At 40.9% G+C, this 19,152-nt stretch overlaps 1 protein-coding gene across 4 annotated transcripts in view; it reads left to right on the top strand.

Moving 5' to 3' along the window:
- Positions 1 to 19,152, top strand: part of TMEM245 (transmembrane protein 245) — a 79,408-nt gene that overhangs the window by 44,399 nt on the left and 15,857 nt on the right. For 3 of the 4 annotated variants that reach the window (XM_090137208.1, XM_090137206.1, XM_031589149.2), the window contains one exon: positions 7,993 to 8,138. In XM_090137208.1, the coding sequence (XP_089993334.1) occupies positions 7,993 to 8,138 (146 nt within the window). Of the gene's footprint in view, positions 1 to 7,992; positions 8,139 to 11,588; positions 16,960 to 19,152 lie in introns of those variants that run through there. The other variant, XM_090137207.1, reaches the window with a different exon arrangement.

Genomic DNA, 19,152 nt, shown 5'->3' with positions numbered 1-19,152 from the left:
CTAATTGCACACATTGTAACATTGAAAATCAAACCTAAAGCGTTGAAAATATTCTCTAATGTTACCAAACTGAGATGCTGCAACCTTCAAATCAGTTATTCGGGGGACATCCTAGGCAAAGGAGCCCTAAATCCACCCTGTAATTTCCATCTTGAGGAGCTGGTAGTCTTCCCATCATTCTGTTCATTGAAAACACTGTTTCTGGCCATGTAGATATTGAGCTGTAACTTGTGATACCCAAAATAATTGCTGAAATCTTATGACGTATTCTTCTAAGCATATTCTTAAAGAAACTAATGCCTTTAGAAGAGGGGAAAAAATATGTTAAATGGAACTTTATTGAAAGCTTATGAAGATCTTGGTCTCAGTGTGTGATATTAAGAACTGTGACCTACGACTTATTCCTGTTTAAAGTATAAATACAGATCTTGAAGGCCTCACTGAAATCTATGTCTTAGTTGCTAGTTCAACACTGAAAAACATTTGTTAGAAAAATAGATGTTTTGCCAGTCTAACTTCACTGCCCTCATTGATGCTTGTTCAGGAAAGGAGACCTTTCTAGACAAAGTTGTAAAATCAAAGTAATGTTTAATGATATTTCAAGGCAGTTGTGTGAGTTCTCTTCAATATTTAAGAAAAAAACAAATAGCAGCAAGACTTAATTTAATGACTGCCTGAAACTAAAGAGAATCACTATTGTTATTTTCTAATTACCTCTTCTTTAGTTAGTGAGGGGAAAAAAGCAAGATTCCATGGCAGTGTTTTGTTTCTTTCTTAATTTACAGCTTCGCCTGTGGTGACACATTGGAAACGGTATCTGAGACAAAGGACAAATTCAAATTGCAGATCATCTTAATGCAGCCATTGCTCGGACACAAAATTTAACTTCAACTGTCCAGTGGCTTATATCAGATTCATTATATGCTGCTCTTTTAAAGACTGGATGCCTTAAAGGCTGCTTAGTTTCCTCTAGTTGTATTGCGGGCTGAATCTGAGTAGCAGTCTCTTTCAGATCTCTGAAATTTAGAAGACAACATGTTCTCTAGAATAAGCTTCATTATATGAGCTTATTAGAAAATAAACAACATACAGTTCCCTATGTATAGACTACTCTTAATGTGGTTTTATTCATTTTTCTCTTTTAACCCACGAAGTTTCTAATTCATAATTTTTCAGCTCTGTAAATTGCAACTTAAAACTGAAATCTACAGTAGCTGGTAACATGTCTGTGAACAATATGTTTATCTAACCAGCAGTGGGTGGTCATCCTTCCTCCTCTGTCATGGCCCAGGTGTCCCCTCTGTCAGACTAGGAAGGATGAAGGCCTTAGCCGTCCAGCTGCTGTTGGTTCTGCTTCAAAAACTTTGTCTCAGCTGATGTATTGTACCCTCTAATTTGGAAGTTTGATTGATTTCTATGAGTTAGCTGTTTCTGAAGAAACTGTCAGACAGCAATGTATGAGGATTATGGCTGAGGAGACAGCAAGCTGCAGGTGATAATAGTGACCGTTAGCTCTTCCCGGCCATCATCCCTGCCAGCGTGCAACTTAGACCTTGACCCAGCTGCTCTGCTCAACAAGCGTCAGGCCTTAGCATGAGCTGTGTGTTAGCCAAACTCTCAGCCAGAATTGAGTGAACAATCACAACTTACTTAGTTAAAACTTTTTGTATATAGCTGTCCCCATCCAAATATGTCAGTCCTACACTCTTGGATTTGGATTTTTTTTAATTTTAACTGTATAGAATGTGTTGGGTATAAAGAGATCACTGAACCACAGAACATCCTGAGTTGGAAAGGACTCACAAGGATCATTGAATCCAACTCCTGACTCCACACAGGACCACCCAGAAATCAAACCCTATGTCTGAGAGTGCTGTTGAAATGCTCCTTGAACTCCAGCGGCTTGAGACCATGACCACTGCCCTGGAGAACCTATTCTAGTGTATGACCACCCTCTGGTGAAAAACCTTTCCCTAATCCCCAGCCTGACTCTCCCCGACACAGCTCCATGCTGTCCCCTTGAGTCCTGTTGCTGTCACCGGAGAGAAGAGAGAAATTGTGTCCCTCTGCTTTGTGAGAATTTAGCTGACAAGGTTTTTCTGGCTTTAAAGTACATCTTAGTGTAACTTAATTAAGCTGTTTTGAAGTCTCTGGATTAAGGATACATCTTCTTTCAAAACATTCAGTATAAAGCAGCTTGTATGTGTAGCTTATCCATCTAGAATCCAATGGGACTGTATTCAGATTCTTAACAGACATTTGAAAACTGAGCATTCTTTACAGGAATGCCACTTAATATTTCACTTCTGTTTTGAGTTCAAGTTCCTGTCTGCACATGTGGGTATATTGTCATAGAATGATTTGGGTTGGAAGGGACCTTTAAGATCTTCTAGTTCCAACCCCCTGCTATAAGCAGGGACATGTTCCTGTTGACTAGGGAGAGGTCATCCACAGTGTCTCTGAGCAATGTGTTCCAATGTATCGCCACCCATGCAGTAAAGAATTTTGTCCTAGTATCTAGTCTGAATTTACCCTTTCCAACAGCTTGTGCTGGGGGGCCCAGAACTGGATGCAGTTCTCCAGGTGGGGTCTCACAAAAGCAGAGTAGAGGGGCCAAATCAACTTCTTGTGATGCAGTCCAGGATATGGTTGGCCCTCTGGGCTGCAGGTGCACACTAACAGCTCATACTGAGTCTTTCATTAGTCAGTACCCTAAGTCCTTCTGAGGGCTGCTCTTAAGCCATTCTCTGCCAAGCTTCTGTTTGTGCTTGGTATTGCCCCGACCTCTGCGCAGAACCTTGTACCTGGCCTTGTTGAACTTCATGAAGCTGGCTTGGGCCCATCTGTCAAGCCTGTCTGGGTGGCATCTCTTCCTTCTAGTGTGTCAGCTGCACCACTCAGCTTGGCGTCATCTGCGAACTTGCTGAGGGTGCACTTGATCCCACCGTCCATCTTGCCTACGAAGATGTTAAACCAGTCCCAGCACTGATCCCTAAGGGATGCCACTCATCACTAGTCTCCGCTTGGTCATGGAGTTGTTGACTGCAACTCTGAGTGTGACCGTCCATCTAGTTCCTTATCCAGTAAGTGGTCCATCCATCAAATCCATTTTTCTTCAACTTGATGACCAGGATGTCTTGTGGGACAGCGTCAAACACATTGTGCAAGTCCAGGTAGATGATGTCAGTTGCTTTACCTTTATCCACTGACATTGTAACTCCATTGTAAGAGGTGTCGAAGTTTGTCAGGCACTATTTGCCATTGGGTGAAGCTGTGTTGGTTACTACCAATTGCAGATAGTAGTAACCGCTCCTCCCCCCCAGCCAGGGGCTAGAAGGGATATTAAGAGATCAAGTCCAACCACCCTGCTAAAGCAGATACCCTACAATAGGTTGTGCAGGTGGATGTCCAGATTGGTCTTGATTATCTCTGTAGAAGAAGGCTCGACAACTTCATTGGGCAACCTGTTTCAGTTTTGTTACTCTTACTGTAAAGAAGTCTTTCTGCATGTTAGTATGGGACTTCCTTTGTTCAAGTTTTATGCTATTACTCCTTGTCCTGTTGCTACACACCACTGAAAAAAGCCTGGTCATCCATTTGCCTCCCACCTTCCTTTAGATATTTATAAATGTTTATCAGATTCCCTCTCAGTCATCTTTTCCCCAGGATGAACAGACCCAGGTTACTCAGTCTTACCTCATATGGGAGATGTTCCAGGTCTTTAATCATCTTTGTGGCCCTCCACTGGATTCTTACTAGGAGGTCTGTCTTTTTTGATCTGCGGAGCCTAGAAGTGGACACAGTAGTGTAAATGTGGCCTCACCAGGGCAAAGTAGAGCAGGAGGGTCACCTCCTTCAACCTGCTAGTCATTCTCTTTTTAACGCAGCCAAAAAGCTTTGTCCTTATTTTCTATGTGCCAGGCACGTAGGTGAGACTGACTGGCCTGTTGTTCCTTGAATCTTTTTTTTTCCTGTTTGAAAAAGGGTTTATGTTTTTCCTTTTCCAGTCCATGGGAATTTTACCATACTGCTGTGACCTTTCAAATTTGTTGGATAGCAGATGATTAGCGACTTCATCCACCAGTTCCCCCAGTAGATTGATTTTTGTCTTTCTTGGGCCTTTCTTCCCTCCAGGGCTTTATCCCATGTCACCCTGCCAAGCAGTTCCCTGAAGAGTTCTAAGTCTGATCTCCTCAACTCCACAGTAGCAAGCTTGCTACTCACTCTCTTTAACACCCTAAGGATTTTGAACTCCACCATTTTGTGGTCCCTGCAGCCAAGGCTGCCCTTGAGCTTCATGCTGCTTACCAGCCTCTCCCCGTTGGTGAGGGCAAGGTCCACCATGGCACCTAGACCTGGAGTGGGTTTTCTCGTGGGTTCCTGTACTGCTCTGAAGAGGAAGTTATCGTCAGCGCATTCCATGAACCTCTTTGATTGCTGGTGTTCTGCTGTGTTGTCCTTCCATCAGATATTGAGGTGGTTGAAGTCTCTCATGAAGACCCATGTTTTGTGAACGTGAAACTGCTCTTATCTGTTTATAGAGAACCTCATCCACTCAGTATTCCTGACTGAGGAACCTGTAGCAGAACACCACTATGATGTCTCCTTCCCTTTAACCCTAACCCATAGATTCTCTGTCAGCTCCTCATCCATCTTCGGGTAGAGCTCTGTGGACTCCAGCTAGTCACTGATGTACAGGACAGCACCCCCTCCACTTCCCCCCTGCTTGTCTTTCCTAAAGAGTTTGTACTCATTCCAGTTATGAGAGCCATCCCACCATGTCTCATTGATGCCGGTGACATCATAGCCCTCTAGGCATGCCCACGCCTGTAACTCTTCTTGCTTGTACCCCATGCTTATGCGTTATTGTACAGGTGTTTGAGTTGGATTCCTGTTGAGGCTGATTTACCGATCGGAGTTTCCTTATTCTGTGCTTTAGGTGCTGTCGTCTTGGCCTGTGATCCAACTCCAGGCCTAGGGCATCTGTTACCATCATCAGCCTTGAAGTAGAATGGGTGAGGATCCCCTTCTCTGGCAACTCTAGTTTAAAGCCTTCCTGAATAAACCGAAAAGCTTGTTGTAGAGGATGGCCTTCCCCTGAAAGATTAACCTCATCCGTTCCTAGAAGACTATTTCTAAAAGCTAGCTCCATGGCATAATTAGCCAAAGCCCTGGTGTGTGTGTATATATGTATATACGCATGTGGTTAGGTGTGTGAAAACTGTTAAAGATTGGAAGAGGAATAACTCCTTTTGGCAGACAGCTGTCTGCATTCTTGCAGGGAATATACAAATTTCTGATGCTTCTTAATAACAACAGAAAAAGAAGTCTTTGGACAGAAAACTGAGTGTGAAAGACAATTAAAGAAATACTTCCAAGTCTCTGGAGACAACACAGAAGCAATTACATCATGTGTTTTTTGATACACGTGGAAATGCTGAATTACCATTTTCACCGTACACTGTTTTCCAATGCGGTCTCATTGAATTCAATTTATTCACCCTCAGATCATAGTATTTGAAGTTCCAGTATTTGGGGGCTATAGGATAAAAAGCAAGAGGGTGTGATCTGTCAGTTATCAATGGAAAGAGCTTATTGCTTTATCTTCTGTGACTTCTTTCTCAGAGTCATTAGCAAGATCTTGAATTTCTGGTTAGAAAATTTAGGCGATGTCTAAAATATTAGATACCCTGTCAAAGAGATCTGAAAATTTTCAAATGCCTGTAGAGATGGAGGAGGGACATACAATTTTACTGCTGAATGTTCTACTGAAACTGTTTTAAGAGAAGTCAGCAAGCTGCTTATGTCAAATTATATTCTGTGGCTGCTCCTCCTCATCGTTTCTGTACTTCTGTGCTAAAGCAAATACATTTATTTCCCAAAAACTAACTGATCTAAAATTGGTTTTTATTTTGTATGGTGTTTTTACATGCATCTTGTCTTAAAAAGATTTGAGTTAGGTTTCCTATCTTTTCATAGCTTCTAGTCTGCTTTAGCGCTATTTTATTCTACTGCTCTTCATCCCAGATGCCTTCTTTGGGTTATGCAGTTGAAGTGGGTGTGTCTGTATTGATGATCCATTTCTCCTTAAAGAAGCAGGTTTCTTTTGTGGACACTAGGAAAGAATAGCTTTTCTTGTCAGTACTGGTGCTGTGCTTGTTGACATTTTAACTGATCTCCAGCTCTTGTTCATTGCCTGCATTAAATTAGGTTTTCTTCTCATGTCACAGATAATCAAGCGTTGTCTGATTGCTGCTGTTAATTTCTTCATTCCCTGAATGCACTAAGCCACTCAAGGGGTAGCATTCTAAGAATTTAAGTGTAGCTGTATTAACAAAACAAGATTTAATTGAGCCATTTTTCAGCATACTTTTTGTGAGTGTCAACATGAGTGGATATTGTTCGTATAGAAATACACAACTTTTTCTGTTGCAAGTTTCACTGCAATGAGGATCTTTAGCCAGGTCCTACCTGAAGGAAGACTAAACAATGTCTGGGTGCCTGCTTCAGGACAGGGAGTTTTGTAGCTATATAAGAAAACATTGTAGTAGCTCAAGAGAAATGGCAGGTCTTACCAAGGAGAAAACAGCCACGTTTACAGCATTACTGAGGATGCTAAAACGTGTTTCAGGTTTTAGGTTTTACTTGGAGTTGTAAGAAAATATAGCTGATGTTAGTGGTGATCGGTTATTTCCCACTAAATCAGGGCCTGATTTAGTTTGTTTTTATGATCTCAAAATGAATGTTAACAGTGTGCTGATCAAATGGGCTGAAATAGTGACTTGCTTTAGTTGATAGATTGATTTATCAGTAAGGCCAGAGTTAAATACTGGGAAGATGGAGTTCAGTCCCTGTCTGTACATGATGTTTTGGAAAGGGGTCATATTGGGTGAGCAGTTGAATGTGACTTCCATGTTAAAGATTGTGGTGAGGGGAAAAAACAGTAATGTTTTAGTGAGTAGAAATGAATTAGGAACAGAGATGATAAATGGATGGATTTGTTGAGGCTAGTAACTTAACACTGTATGTTATACTGTTTGCATTTTTTTTTTTACTGAATGTGTTCAAAGAGAATGCAGAAAGAATGCATGAGATGTCTGCAGACAGAAGAAAATGTTGAAAGTTAAGAGAGTTCTGTAGGTCAGACAGTTTGGTTTATGAGAAGATTAGGATGTTATTTATTCCAGCGTATTGGTAGGATGAAAATAAGAAAAGTGAGATTTTTTTTTTTAAATCTTGGGAAGACAGACAAAAGAAGTAAGGCTTGTGGATAAAGCAAATTTACCAGTGGCATGTAGTTGAACTAATTTTCTTTTTTTGAGGTTTTCTATTTCAAGCTGGTTATATTTTAGTGTTCTTTAGTTGAAGAAGTTGCTGAGCCCACTGACCGGAAAATAAGTAAAACATAGTGAACTGCAAGATACCAGGAGCTAATATGATTTCATGGTATGGTTTGGTCTTTAAATTGAAACAGTACAACTGCCATGGCTTCTGCCAAAATAAATCTTCAAACTCATAGGAGGGAGTACTCAGCCTAATAAAAACTGTGGATATTCTATTTATGGGTTTTTGGTTAATTTATGTCCAATAACCAGTCACACAGTAACTCCCCAAACAACTCAGTTTATTTGGTTTTGTTTGTTTTTAAGAATTGGTGTTACTGTTTGGTAATATTCTGATCTGCTAAATAGGTCTCTGCTTTGGAGAAACAAAAACAATCTAGATCGTTGATCAACATAAATCAACATCTGGTTGTTTGATTTAGTCTTTGACTTTGTGAAGAGGATGAAAAAGGCTAAAAGATGTTTACTGTTTAGTTAAGTTCTTTGTGGAGCAGGGGTGGAATTACTCTTCTAGCTCTTAGTGTTCCAAGCTTGTGGAATAGTAGTTTGTACCTTCTCAGTCAAGTTCAGTGATCTGAAAAATATCTGCATATTGTAGTTCTTAAAGTATTTATTGTCTTTCAGTTTACAACTCCTATTTGTTTTGCAGGTGATTTTCCTGACCACGCTGTTCTACCTATTGAGTTCTAGTGATGAGTACTACAAGCCAGTGAAATGGGTGATAAGCCTGACGCCTCTGTCTCAGCCAGGTCCTTCCTCAAATATAGTTGGCCAGTCTGTGGAGGAAGCAATAAGGTATGTTACTGATCTGTTGCCCTTTCTGGATAATTCTTTAAGAAAAAAAAAAAGTGTTCAACTGCAAATACTTAGTACTTACAGCAGCTCATTTTTCAAAGACATGAGTTACAGATCTCCTCTTTTCAAGAATCTAGCATCGATCATTCTTCCCACTTTGATTATTAAGAGCAGTTTGATTGGATTTACCTGAAACAAAAATTTAGAGGTTTGATGCTGTAGTGAATGCTAGTATTTTATGAAGCAAACTAATCCACTCATCACAGTCTAAACTCATCCGTGAGCATGGTGTCAGCAGTTATGATGGTGTTAACAGCTAGTGTAGCTGTGTATGAGCAGACTCGTACAGTAAAACAGTTGAAATAGAGGACTTGGTATCAGTGCTCGTTTTGGAGTCACTTACTTGCAACTATTTTTAGTCTAATCTTGAGGACTAAGTACCCATTTGCAGCTGGACTGTGGTAGATTGGCTCCTGGTGTACATTTTCCAGTTCAGTTTTCTCTGATAGGAACCTAGTTCATAATCTCCTCAAGAGTTCTCCACTGTGTCTACCGAACTACAGCAAAGCGAAAAAGTGGGGACCATTATCCTTATCTCAGTTGAAACACTATTCTGAGTGTACCCACGTTGTTTCATGCTTAGTTACCCTTCTTACGTTACTACCATTCTAAATTACTACAAACTACTGAAGAAATAATTTTTGTGTTTTTGTATTCTTCAGGGAGGTTTTACAAGAAAGTAGTTTTTGAGTTGGTACAGTAGTCGGTACAGTAGTCTTCACCTGTTAACAGTGTGAAATTCTAACGTTAGTAGCATAAATACTTTATGTAAATCCATTTATTTTATCATAGCTCCATTTTTCAAAACATTGATGGACAGGACAAAGCCAACAGTTTCTGTTTTAAGTTCTATATAGCTATCTTTTACAGTGTTATATATGCAAAACATGGATAGTCTTTAAACCACTGATGTATTAAACTCACTGCCTCAAGTTGTGCCAGGGTAAGTTTAGATTGGATATCAGGAAAAATTTCTTTACAGAAAGGGTTGTTAAGCACTGAAATGGGCTCCCCAGGGAGGTGGTTGAGTCACCATCCCTGGATGTGTTTAAAAACCGTTTGGATGTGGTGCTCAGGGACATGATTTAGTGGAGGGTTGTTGGAGTTAGGGTAGTATAGTTAAGTTGTGGTTGGACTCAATGATCTTTAAGGTCTTTTCTAACCTGAGCAATGCTATGATTTTATGTACCGCACGAGTGAATATTGATTTTTTGTTATTGAAATTAAGCTATTTCTAGGTATGCTGTGCAATTAGAAGGTTAGATCATATAAGATTCTGAAAAGTGATGGTACTGTAGCAGTTTGAAATGAAGGAGGAGCCCAGGTATGAGGACTGCTCTGAAAGCAGTGCCTCCTATTTTATTATGTTGGCCCATGATGTCAGAGGCAGATGTTGGTGATATGGCAGTAGCGGTTGAACATTCCCACCAATATTCCATTATATTTTATTGCTGTGTGACAGATGGCAGCAGTGGGGAGTCTGACAGAATAGCATCTGACATAGAAGTGTATACGAAGCAAAGGAGTGTCACTAAATTCCTCCATGTAGAAAAAATTGTGCCCATTGACATTTATCAACACTTGCTGAACATTGATGGAAACCATGAAGTGAACGTGAGCACAATGAGATGGTGAATAGAATGTTTCAGCAGTGGTGACAGTGACATGAAAGACAAGCCATGTTCCAGATGGCCATGAGGATTTTTAGGAGCATGATATGCAGGCTCTTGTTTGTCACTCGCAAAAATGCAGTGTGTCTGTGTTGAAAAATAGTGTTTTATAGCTGAGAATTTGCTCTAGCGTATACTGTTACTGTGCTCTTTGTCATAGTTTCCATGGAAATAAAGAGGAGGCATTACTTTTGGAGAGACCTCTATGGAAAAAAACAAATCACAATTCTGCCCAAAAATTATTAGCCATTCTCTTGAGAAACTGCTGTTGAGTTTTCATTGATCATGTGGTTAACATCTCTGTTTTTCTGAAAGGTGTTGGCAGATTTATAAGCTGAAACTTCCTTGTCTCACAAATTGTTCTTTTTACTGCATCCCTGGGTGGATGGGACAGTGTCAAAAAATAGATTGTAACTTCCCTAGGCAAGGGTATTCTGCAAAGAGGATTGTATTAAAGGGGATTTAAGGTTATGGGTCTGTTACACAGATGACCAAAGATATTTGTCAGTGCTAAGAATTGATGGAAAAAATGTTAGAGAAGCAGCAAGAAAAAGAGCAGGAAAGAGTGTACATCAGTAATTGATAATGTGATGGGAGGTAAAGTCTGCAGGATGTGGGATATGAAGCCACTTTTTGTATGTTTTTATTTTTAAAAAACTGAGAGGGTGTTAAGTCTGTGTGTTCATTAGCATAGCTTGAATCAGTCTCTCATATTTTTTCATTTGGAGTGGGCTGTGCTTGGTATCTTATGAATTATTTGAAGAGCTTCTGAGAATTGTTTCTCATATTCTTTGCTTAGTTTTACCAAATTATTTTTCATAATTCTTCTGGATTAGCTTGCATTCCACTCAATACTAAATGTTATTTTCAGTATGTAGATGATAGTTGTACCCATCAATTTTCTGTGTTGATGCATGCAGAATTTAGAATTATAGAGCCAGATTCATCCTCCATATTTGCCGAGTCCTTTTTGCAGGACTGATTTGTTTGCCATGTGAAAAATAGTTGTCACTGGAGGTCTTTTCTTTTGTTAGAACGTAGTAGCTATCCTTTCTTAGATTTTAAGATTAGTTGTTGGTAGAGGTGTAGGATCCAAATAATGGCTTATTCAACTCATTTCCTGGGCAATCAGGAAATAATTTCTATAGCTTGAAGGATCGTTGAGTTTTGAGTTGTTACCTAACAAGCACCTGGTCAAACCAAGATCTTTTCCATGGCAATTTGTCTCTTCAGAGTTGTGTTGCAATTTTATCTTTCTATTAAGTACCTGTAGCTTTTAGAAGCACTTTTCTAATTCCTTTGGTGATGAATTTGCAAAAACAGTAGTAATTGTCTGTTCACACGGATTGAACTGTGGATAAGAACAGCTTTCCTGCTTATTTCGAGCCAGATGATGAATCTGACTGTTTCTGTCACAATGCCTGAAGCACTAAATTCCTGCTTGAATAGTGAAAGTGGTAGAAGGACAAAAAGATGCATCTCTAAGAGTTTTGTGAAGGGAGGGGAAGTCTGTGAGATAAAGTGCAGAAGCACTGTTGGAGAGACTCTTAGAGGTCTCCAGTCCAGGCTCCTGCTCAAAACAACCCCATTCAAACCAGATTGCTTGAGGACTTGTTCAGTCTGGTTGGAACACCTTCAAGGACAGATTTTCTACATCCTCTCTGGGCACCTGTTGTGTGTTTGAGCAACCTCATGGTTACATTTTTTTCCTTTTATTTAGCTGGGAATCTTCCTCTGCCATACCAGCATGGGCCTGGTGCTGCTCGTCCTTACACCACAGAGCACCTCTGAGAAGACTCGAGCTTCATCTTCTCTGCATGCTTCCAATAGTCAGCTTTAGTCAGCAATCAGGTCCTCTCCTAAGCTTCATCATCTTCATTCTGACCGAAAGCGTTCCTTCATCATGCCCTGTATGCCACGTACTCCAGCCTTTTACCATCTGGAAAGTCCTCACATCAGATGCATCAATATATTTCCTGTACTGAGGAGACCAAAAGGAGATGCAGGAGTCCAGGTGCAGTTATGAAAGTACCAAGTAAGAGAGGAGAGCATATTTTCTGTTGTGTTCACTATTGCCTGGTCTTGGAAAGAATTCCTAATGAATCATCTTAAACAGACCTTAATGCTGCACTCTAGCACTCCTTCCTAGCTGACTTGAAGTCCAGAGGAACTCTGCTTCTCCAGAGGAACAGTTCTCTCTTTTTCATTGATCTGCTGCTGTTCTTTCTGTGCCTGCACAGAGAGTGTGGCCTTGTCTTCAAGCACCCACTGAAGACACCCCCACCTCCGGGTCCTAAGGCCTATAGTGGCCTTCTGTGGGGCCCTCCTGTCTCCCAAACTCATCTGCTGAAAGGAGGCCAAGTTCATATTTGTCTGCTTTCTTGGGAATCCATGCAGAAGAGATGCTACCTCTTCATGAGGGATAGGGATGGGAAAAGAGACTATCCTGCAGGCAAGCCTGCAAGTTGTTAAGGGATAGCCTAGCTAATTTGTCTGGAGGCTACACACAGATGATATAGTGGTGGCACCTGAATCTTTTAGTGATGTTGCTGTGAGCACACTAAAGGGAGCCCTGGCATGCTGGTATTATGTCAGGTCAGCTGTTTTGGACGTGGATTCACCTCTATTGCTTTTTTTATCTGGAGCTCAATCCACTTCCATTGGTTCTTCATCTGGAGATGAATAAACCTCCATAGACTCCACGGCTCATAGAGCTGGCCCTTGCTTGAAGGCCTCAAGATTCGTGCCAGGGGAGATTTAGGTTGGATGTTAGGAAATATTACCTTTCTGGAAGAGTGGTCAAGCACTGGAATGGGCTGCCCAGGGAGGTGGTGGAGTCACTGACCCTAGAGGTATTCAAGGAACGTTTGGATTTTGTGTTGAGGGACATGGTTTAGTGAGTAGTATTGGTGATAGGTGGATGGTTGGATTGGATGATCTTGAAGGTCTTTTCCAACCTTGGTGATTCTGTGATTCTCCATCTTTTTCCTCCACATGGCTCTCTTCAAACTCTTTGGTTCCATAGATACTTCTCCTTGTTCCCACATAAAAGTGGGCAGCCACTACTCCAAGTCCTCTTGGTTTTGACCATCATTGCTATTGCTGGGGGCCTGGAAGCTCATGAAAGTTGGACCAGCTGTAGGGATGAAGGTGATAAGAGCCCAAAACAGAGGTTGTTTGGTGGAGGTCATTGTGACAGTGACCCCCAAGCATAGCAAGACGTAACTGTTGGGAGTGGTGTTTTGCGGCTTGAAAGATGCCCTTTGTGTGGAAGGAGGAAGAGCGTTAGAAAGTCTGAGTGCCCCTTTCCTGGAGATGGTTTCTATGTGCCATTTTGCTTGCCAGAGACAAAGGCTACTCCGTGGGCACAGGGACTGCCTTTGCCTGTCTTTGTCTTCAAGCACCCACTGGGTAGCCTTCTTATCTTCAGGCTGAGACACCCCTGTCTCCAGGACCCAAGGCCCGTAGTGGCGTGTGACAGAGGCCTCCTGTCACTGTTGGAGCTTCCAAAACATCTGTCTGCCTTCTTGGGAATCCATGCAGAAGAGATGCTACCTCTTCATGAGGGACAGGGATGGGGAAGGAAGCTATCCTGCAGGCAAGCCTGCAGATGTTAGTGGATGGCCCAGCTAATTTGTCTGGAGACTGCATGTAGATGGTGTAGTGATGGGCACCTGAACCTTTTTAATGATGCTGCTGTGAGCACACCAGAGGGAGCCCTGGCATGCTGGTATTGTGTCAGGTCAGCTGTTTTAGACGTGGATTCACCCCTATTGCTTTTTTTTATCTGGAGCTCAATCCACCTCCATTGGTTCTTCATCTGGAGGTGGATCCATCTCCATGGGCTCCACTGCAGTGGTCACAATGCTGGCCATTTATTGAATGCCACGTGTGCTCTTCCTCCTCCTCCTCCACTGAGGGCCTCCTCCATCTCTTTCATTCCAGGAACCACTTTTCTTCGTTCCCATATAGAAGTGGGGAGTTGCTGCCCCAAGTCCTTTTTGTTCCAGTCATCACTGGCAATTGCCAGTGGCCTGGAAGCTCAGTGAGAGGTGGGACAGACACAGAGTTTTTATAGGATCTGGAACAAAGGGTGGGATAGTGGTGACTACTGTGACATTAGGAAGACTTTGTGATGTCCACTGTGATGGAGGGAGTGGTGCTGGGTGGCCTGAAAGATGCCCTTTATGTGAGGAGGAAGATGGTTGGAGGGGCTGAGGGCCCTTTTCCCAGGATGGCTCCTCAGTGCTATTTGGCTTCCCACAGAAGAAGGCTGCCCATCAAACACAGGGACAGCCCTCCACCTCTGCTCCTGTGCTGTGTCCTCGATCCCTCTCCTCATCCCATGTTTGGGATGCATGTACCACAAGACGGTAGCAACAGTGTTTCTGCCATTCTGCCATTACCCTGCTGCCACTGACCCAGCTCCCTGCAAGTGTTGCAGCTCCCTCTATTTGACAGAAGCTAAAGGAGGCTGAAGCACCCAGATGACCCACAGGCAGGAAAAAGAGGCACAGCTGGTCTGTGCAAGGTCTTCCAGCAGTCTGTAAAGGTGCTGCTGAGCCCTTTTCTTGGTGTCCCCTTCTCCTACTTATCTCCTTGGAGCACGAAAGTGCCATGCCTTGTGTCCTGAGCCCTAAGGGAGAGGGGAGGGGTGGACCTTCTCTGGGCTACTGTGCACTGTTTCTGTTGGCAGCACTTTCAGTCAGAGTTGGAACATGATTTACTTTAGAAATGTGAGACCCAATAAGACCGGTTTATTGGATTTAGATATTTTTGTTTTCAGTGTTTGACAGTGAATTGTGTTGAGGCTTAGAGGAAATAACCTGCACCTAACAGATTGTGAGATTTACTTTCCTCAAAAAGCTTCTGTAAAATTAAGTTAGTTTGTAAGTCACCCACCTCCCCGTGTAAGCAGGAAAATTATGTCCTTCAAACTTCAGCCCTGAAAGAAGGAGGTGGTGCTTCTGTCTGGATTTTTTTTTTAATGGATGAAGTAGTAACACTCCAATTCACAGGTCTCCTAGGTAGTAGCATGCACACCTTTGCCTGAACCATTTTCCTTTCCCTGAGCAGCATGTCGTTCTCTTCCTGAATGCACCATACCCTTCTTCCCTGAAGCTCCCATTCTGCTTGCTCTGGTGGAGATATTGCACATTACTAAGTTGCATGTTGTCACGGCCTCAGTGCAATTTAGTGTGTGCGATACTTTCACATGAGTGCATGCACACGGGTATGGCTGTGGCTTAAAGTTACTGCAGCTTTCAATTTTGATGGGGCCTAAATTACATTGTAAAATGATCTAAAACCCAGATCAGTGTCCTGAGTGATGTCTTGAAATACCTGTTTGTAGAATTTTGGTTTATACTACTAGGAAGATGAGCACTGTTTTCAATTTGAGAAGGGCTATCATTATTTGCTTCATTTTCTTCATTTGTCATGTACGCTTCAAATTTGATCAGATTTTTCATGGACCTTATAAGTTTTCTTAAAATCTCAGGCATTTCTTAAAAAGTATTTCAGTCTGGAAGTAATCACATTTTTAATTGAAATTTGTCAAAAAGCCAAAGGAAGATTTGATATAAAGATAACTGTGTACCTGGCTAGCTGAAATAGAAGCTTAAAACCATTAAGGCTCTATTTCTTAACATCTAGAGTGATCAGAAGTGAGGAGAGAAAAAAAAAAAAAAAAAACGTTTGAAAGTACCTGGCTTATTTATTGTGGCATGAAGGCAGTAATGATGAAGAAAATGAAATGGTGATACAATTCCCACAGAAAACAATAATCTTCCAGCATGTTATGCTAATGCTTAGAAAAGCTAAAATGTGTTTATTTTACTGCAACATTAATAATGTCCTTCAGAGTAATTTTTCAAAGCCAACTGTTAACTGATTATGTTTTGACTGAATTTCTGCATGTGTTCTGTGTTTCTTAGTAGCAGGAGTATCTCTTGCAAAAATCTGTTTTGTCATTAAAAAGATCTTACTGAAATAAGCCCTACTTAACGGTGTGTGTCAGGGGATGAGAATAGATCTAAAAATGATTCTGCTTTAATTAAATAATTTCTTTGTCTAAAACTGTGGGAGTAACAGATTTATCAAAAAATTGATGGAGGAAAGGAAACCTTCAATTGAGTTAACGGGGGGGAAAAAAAAGTTGTATTATCTTTAAATCCAGAAGAGATGCTGTTCTGTTTCTGTATGTTTGTAGAACCAAGCTGACAGTAGTTGTAATCTGATTATCCTACTAGGATAGGTAGCAGTTTTTATCTGCTGAGGGTTTTGACTCATTCATACCACAATTTTGAATACTCTTAAATAAGCAAGAAATAAAAATAAATTACATGTCTTTTCTTGTATTTCCTTTTTATATGTTCCAAATACTTGTTCTTATTAAGTACAGATGTTTGTTTGTTATTTTACATGCACATGATTTTAAGTAATTATTCAAGAAAAAAAACACACAAAAAAATAAAGGAATCATTTTGCTCCTGCTTAACTGTTACTTGTTTTATTTCCAAAACACATCCAGAACTGTGAAAAAATTATTTTACTTAATTCGGGTTGAACACATCACGTAATCTGTAGAAATTTTACAGTATGTTAGGCATAATTCATGAGATGATGTAGATATACAACCTGACACTAGACATAAAACAGTTTTTTTCTATACTGGGCAGATGGCAATACTGTGTTTTCAAGCACATTGGCTAGCTATCGAAGAGCTTCCTTTTTTTTGTATTGGGGCAGTGTCATCATTCTGACATTTCCTTCTTCCATTTTGTGGATGGAATATGGTATATTCTGAATGCTCCAAACATTTTAATGTATTTTTGTGGTTTGTGGTTCTGTGACTGTCCGGTCTATTTAAGTCTGAAGATATCTATAAGCAAACAGAGGGAATCAGTTACCCTGTGTGTGTCTGTGTGTGTGTGTGTGTGTGTTTAAACTCGTGCATTTGCACACAACCTTTAAGAACAATGTAACTGCATAGTATCATAGATATTAATCCTTTAATTTTGTCTTGCACAAAGTAATCAGATTTTAACTATATAATTATGCATGCACACTGCTTTTTTTCCACACCAGACATTAAAAACAAACAAAAAAACCCATGTTATTTGCATGTAACTTTTATTAGGCATTTCTAGGAGAGAAGTGGTACTATGATAATTATTTTTTTAATATAACGTACTGCAAGTTTCCATGCTTGCATATTTAATAGTTCTTTATCTCTGTATTTAAGGCTGCAGTATGTGTTATTGTAACCAACAATAGATTGCTGTTTAACTTAGAAATGTATTGTAATACAGGAAGAAAGCACTAAGACTGCTGTACATTGTCAGGATTTCCTGACACTTTCAAGATTTAACATTGTAACTTTTGCCTTCTGCTTTACTGTCATTTTAGGTTGAATTATTAGTTTAATCTATTATTTATTCTCTACATAAGCAATCAGAACACTTGATTTGATGCTTCTGATTCAGAAGTTTATAATGGTAATAATCAGAGCAGACTAGAAGGAAGTGTCTTATATTAAGGCTGGAGCTGATCTTGTCTTTTTATACTGAGTCCAGTTGGCCATTTCTCTCATTTCTAAACTTTCGAAGCTAAAAGAGGTGTCTCAAATGATTAAATTCTTTCAAGTTGTGGGGTGAGTAATCAGTGTGCAGTGCCAACAAGTGCTAACTGCTAAGAAAGGCTTGAGTAAGGTTAAAGGAAGCCCATGCAGATAAGCACCTAATTAACGAGGGTCACTGGAAGTGAGAAAGTACTTGGAAAAAACTGAAGTTCTAGCTAAATGGCGAAAACTCTGGCAGATAGAAATAGAATCTTTAAGGTTGGAAAATACCTCTTAAGTTCATCTCATCCAGCCATCAATTCATCCCTACCCTGTCCCTCAGTGCCACATCCACACGGTTCTCGAACACCTCCAGGGATGGTGACTCTACCACCTCCCTGGGCAGCCTGTGCACTGCCTCACCATGCCTTCTGAGGAGAAATTGTTCCTAATAGCCAACCTGAACCTCTCCTGGCACAACTCTGAGGCTGTTACCTCTCATCCTGACTGTTACCTGGGTGAAGAGACTGACCCTCACCTCTCTACAACCCGCTTTCAGACAGAGAGTGATGAGGTCTCCCCTGAGCCTTCTCTTCTCCAAATAAGCCAAAAAAAAAAATGGTGGGGTGTGGGAGAAGAGAGTTTGATTAATTTGCTCAAAGTTCCCCCAAATGCTACTGAAACAAAATTCCATTTTTTGCATGCATCAAGATTTGGAAGTGCTCAGAGGGCCTATGGTTGGTGAGGGGTAGGCAAGGAGTGCACAGCAATAACAAGATTTCTATGGGCTTTTGTTGAATGATGCTGTGTTCTTTGTTGTGAAGATAAGAGGAGGGAGTCACCTTGTAAAAACCATTCTTAGGCGGGAACAGCAGCAGTGTCTCTCAGAAATTAAAGTGGCTGTAGATGGTGTTGTGACAGAAGTGTACAAAATGAGCAATAGCAAATTGCTGAGAATGTATGATATGCAGCGCAGAAAGCTGAAAGGTGGAATTAAAAAGGGGAACTGAGGAAGTACAGACATAAGTCAGTGCTGCCAGGATTGTTATGGTTTAAACCCAGCAGGTGGCTCAGTAGTACACAGCTGTGTACTACTGCTCAGCTCCTCCCTGGAGGTGGGGGGAAAGTAGGGAAGGTAAACCTGTGAGAATTGCTGGGCTGGGATGGCAGTTTTCAGGGTGAAGCGGAAGCTTCATGCTCAAGTAAAGCAGAACAAGGAATTGCCTTGATACTTCCCATCCAACAGCCCAAGACCTAAGCTGAAGGACCTATGCTTTGTTCAAGACTGCATGTCTTTATCTGATTAGTGGGATGTCTAGAACCCCTTTGTTAGATTCAGTCCCCCTCCTTTTTTGTTTTTATGTTGCATCATTCCTACAGAGAAATTTATTTCAACAGCAGAATTGTTAAAATCATCTCATAGAGTCATCTATAAAAATCATTTGCACATTTATATTGCTCCAGAGATGAAACTCTGTCAGAAAACCACTTACTGCCACTTCTGCTTTATTCGCAGCTGGAATATATCTTGCCACTTGTTTTCATGTGTAATTTGAAGCTGAAAAAAATGAGGATTTTTTTTGTCTCCCTAAGAGAACAGAACCCTTAAACAGATACAAAAATGGGCTTAAGACTATTTTGTGAAAAGACTTCTTTCAGTCCTGGCACTCAGGAATGAAATTGACTTTTTCTAATAATATTCTTGACTTGGGGTATTCTTATC

This window comes from Phasianus colchicus, chromosome 3 (genome assembly GCF_987193195.1).
Source record: "Phasianus colchicus chromosome 3, bPhaCol1.hap1.1, whole genome shotgun sequence".
Classification (NCBI taxonomy): Eukaryota; Metazoa; Chordata; class Aves; order Galliformes; family Phasianidae; genus Phasianus; species Phasianus colchicus.
The sequence above is the reverse complement of the archived record's forward strand: the minus strand, read 5'-3'. Positions and strand labels throughout refer to the sequence as shown.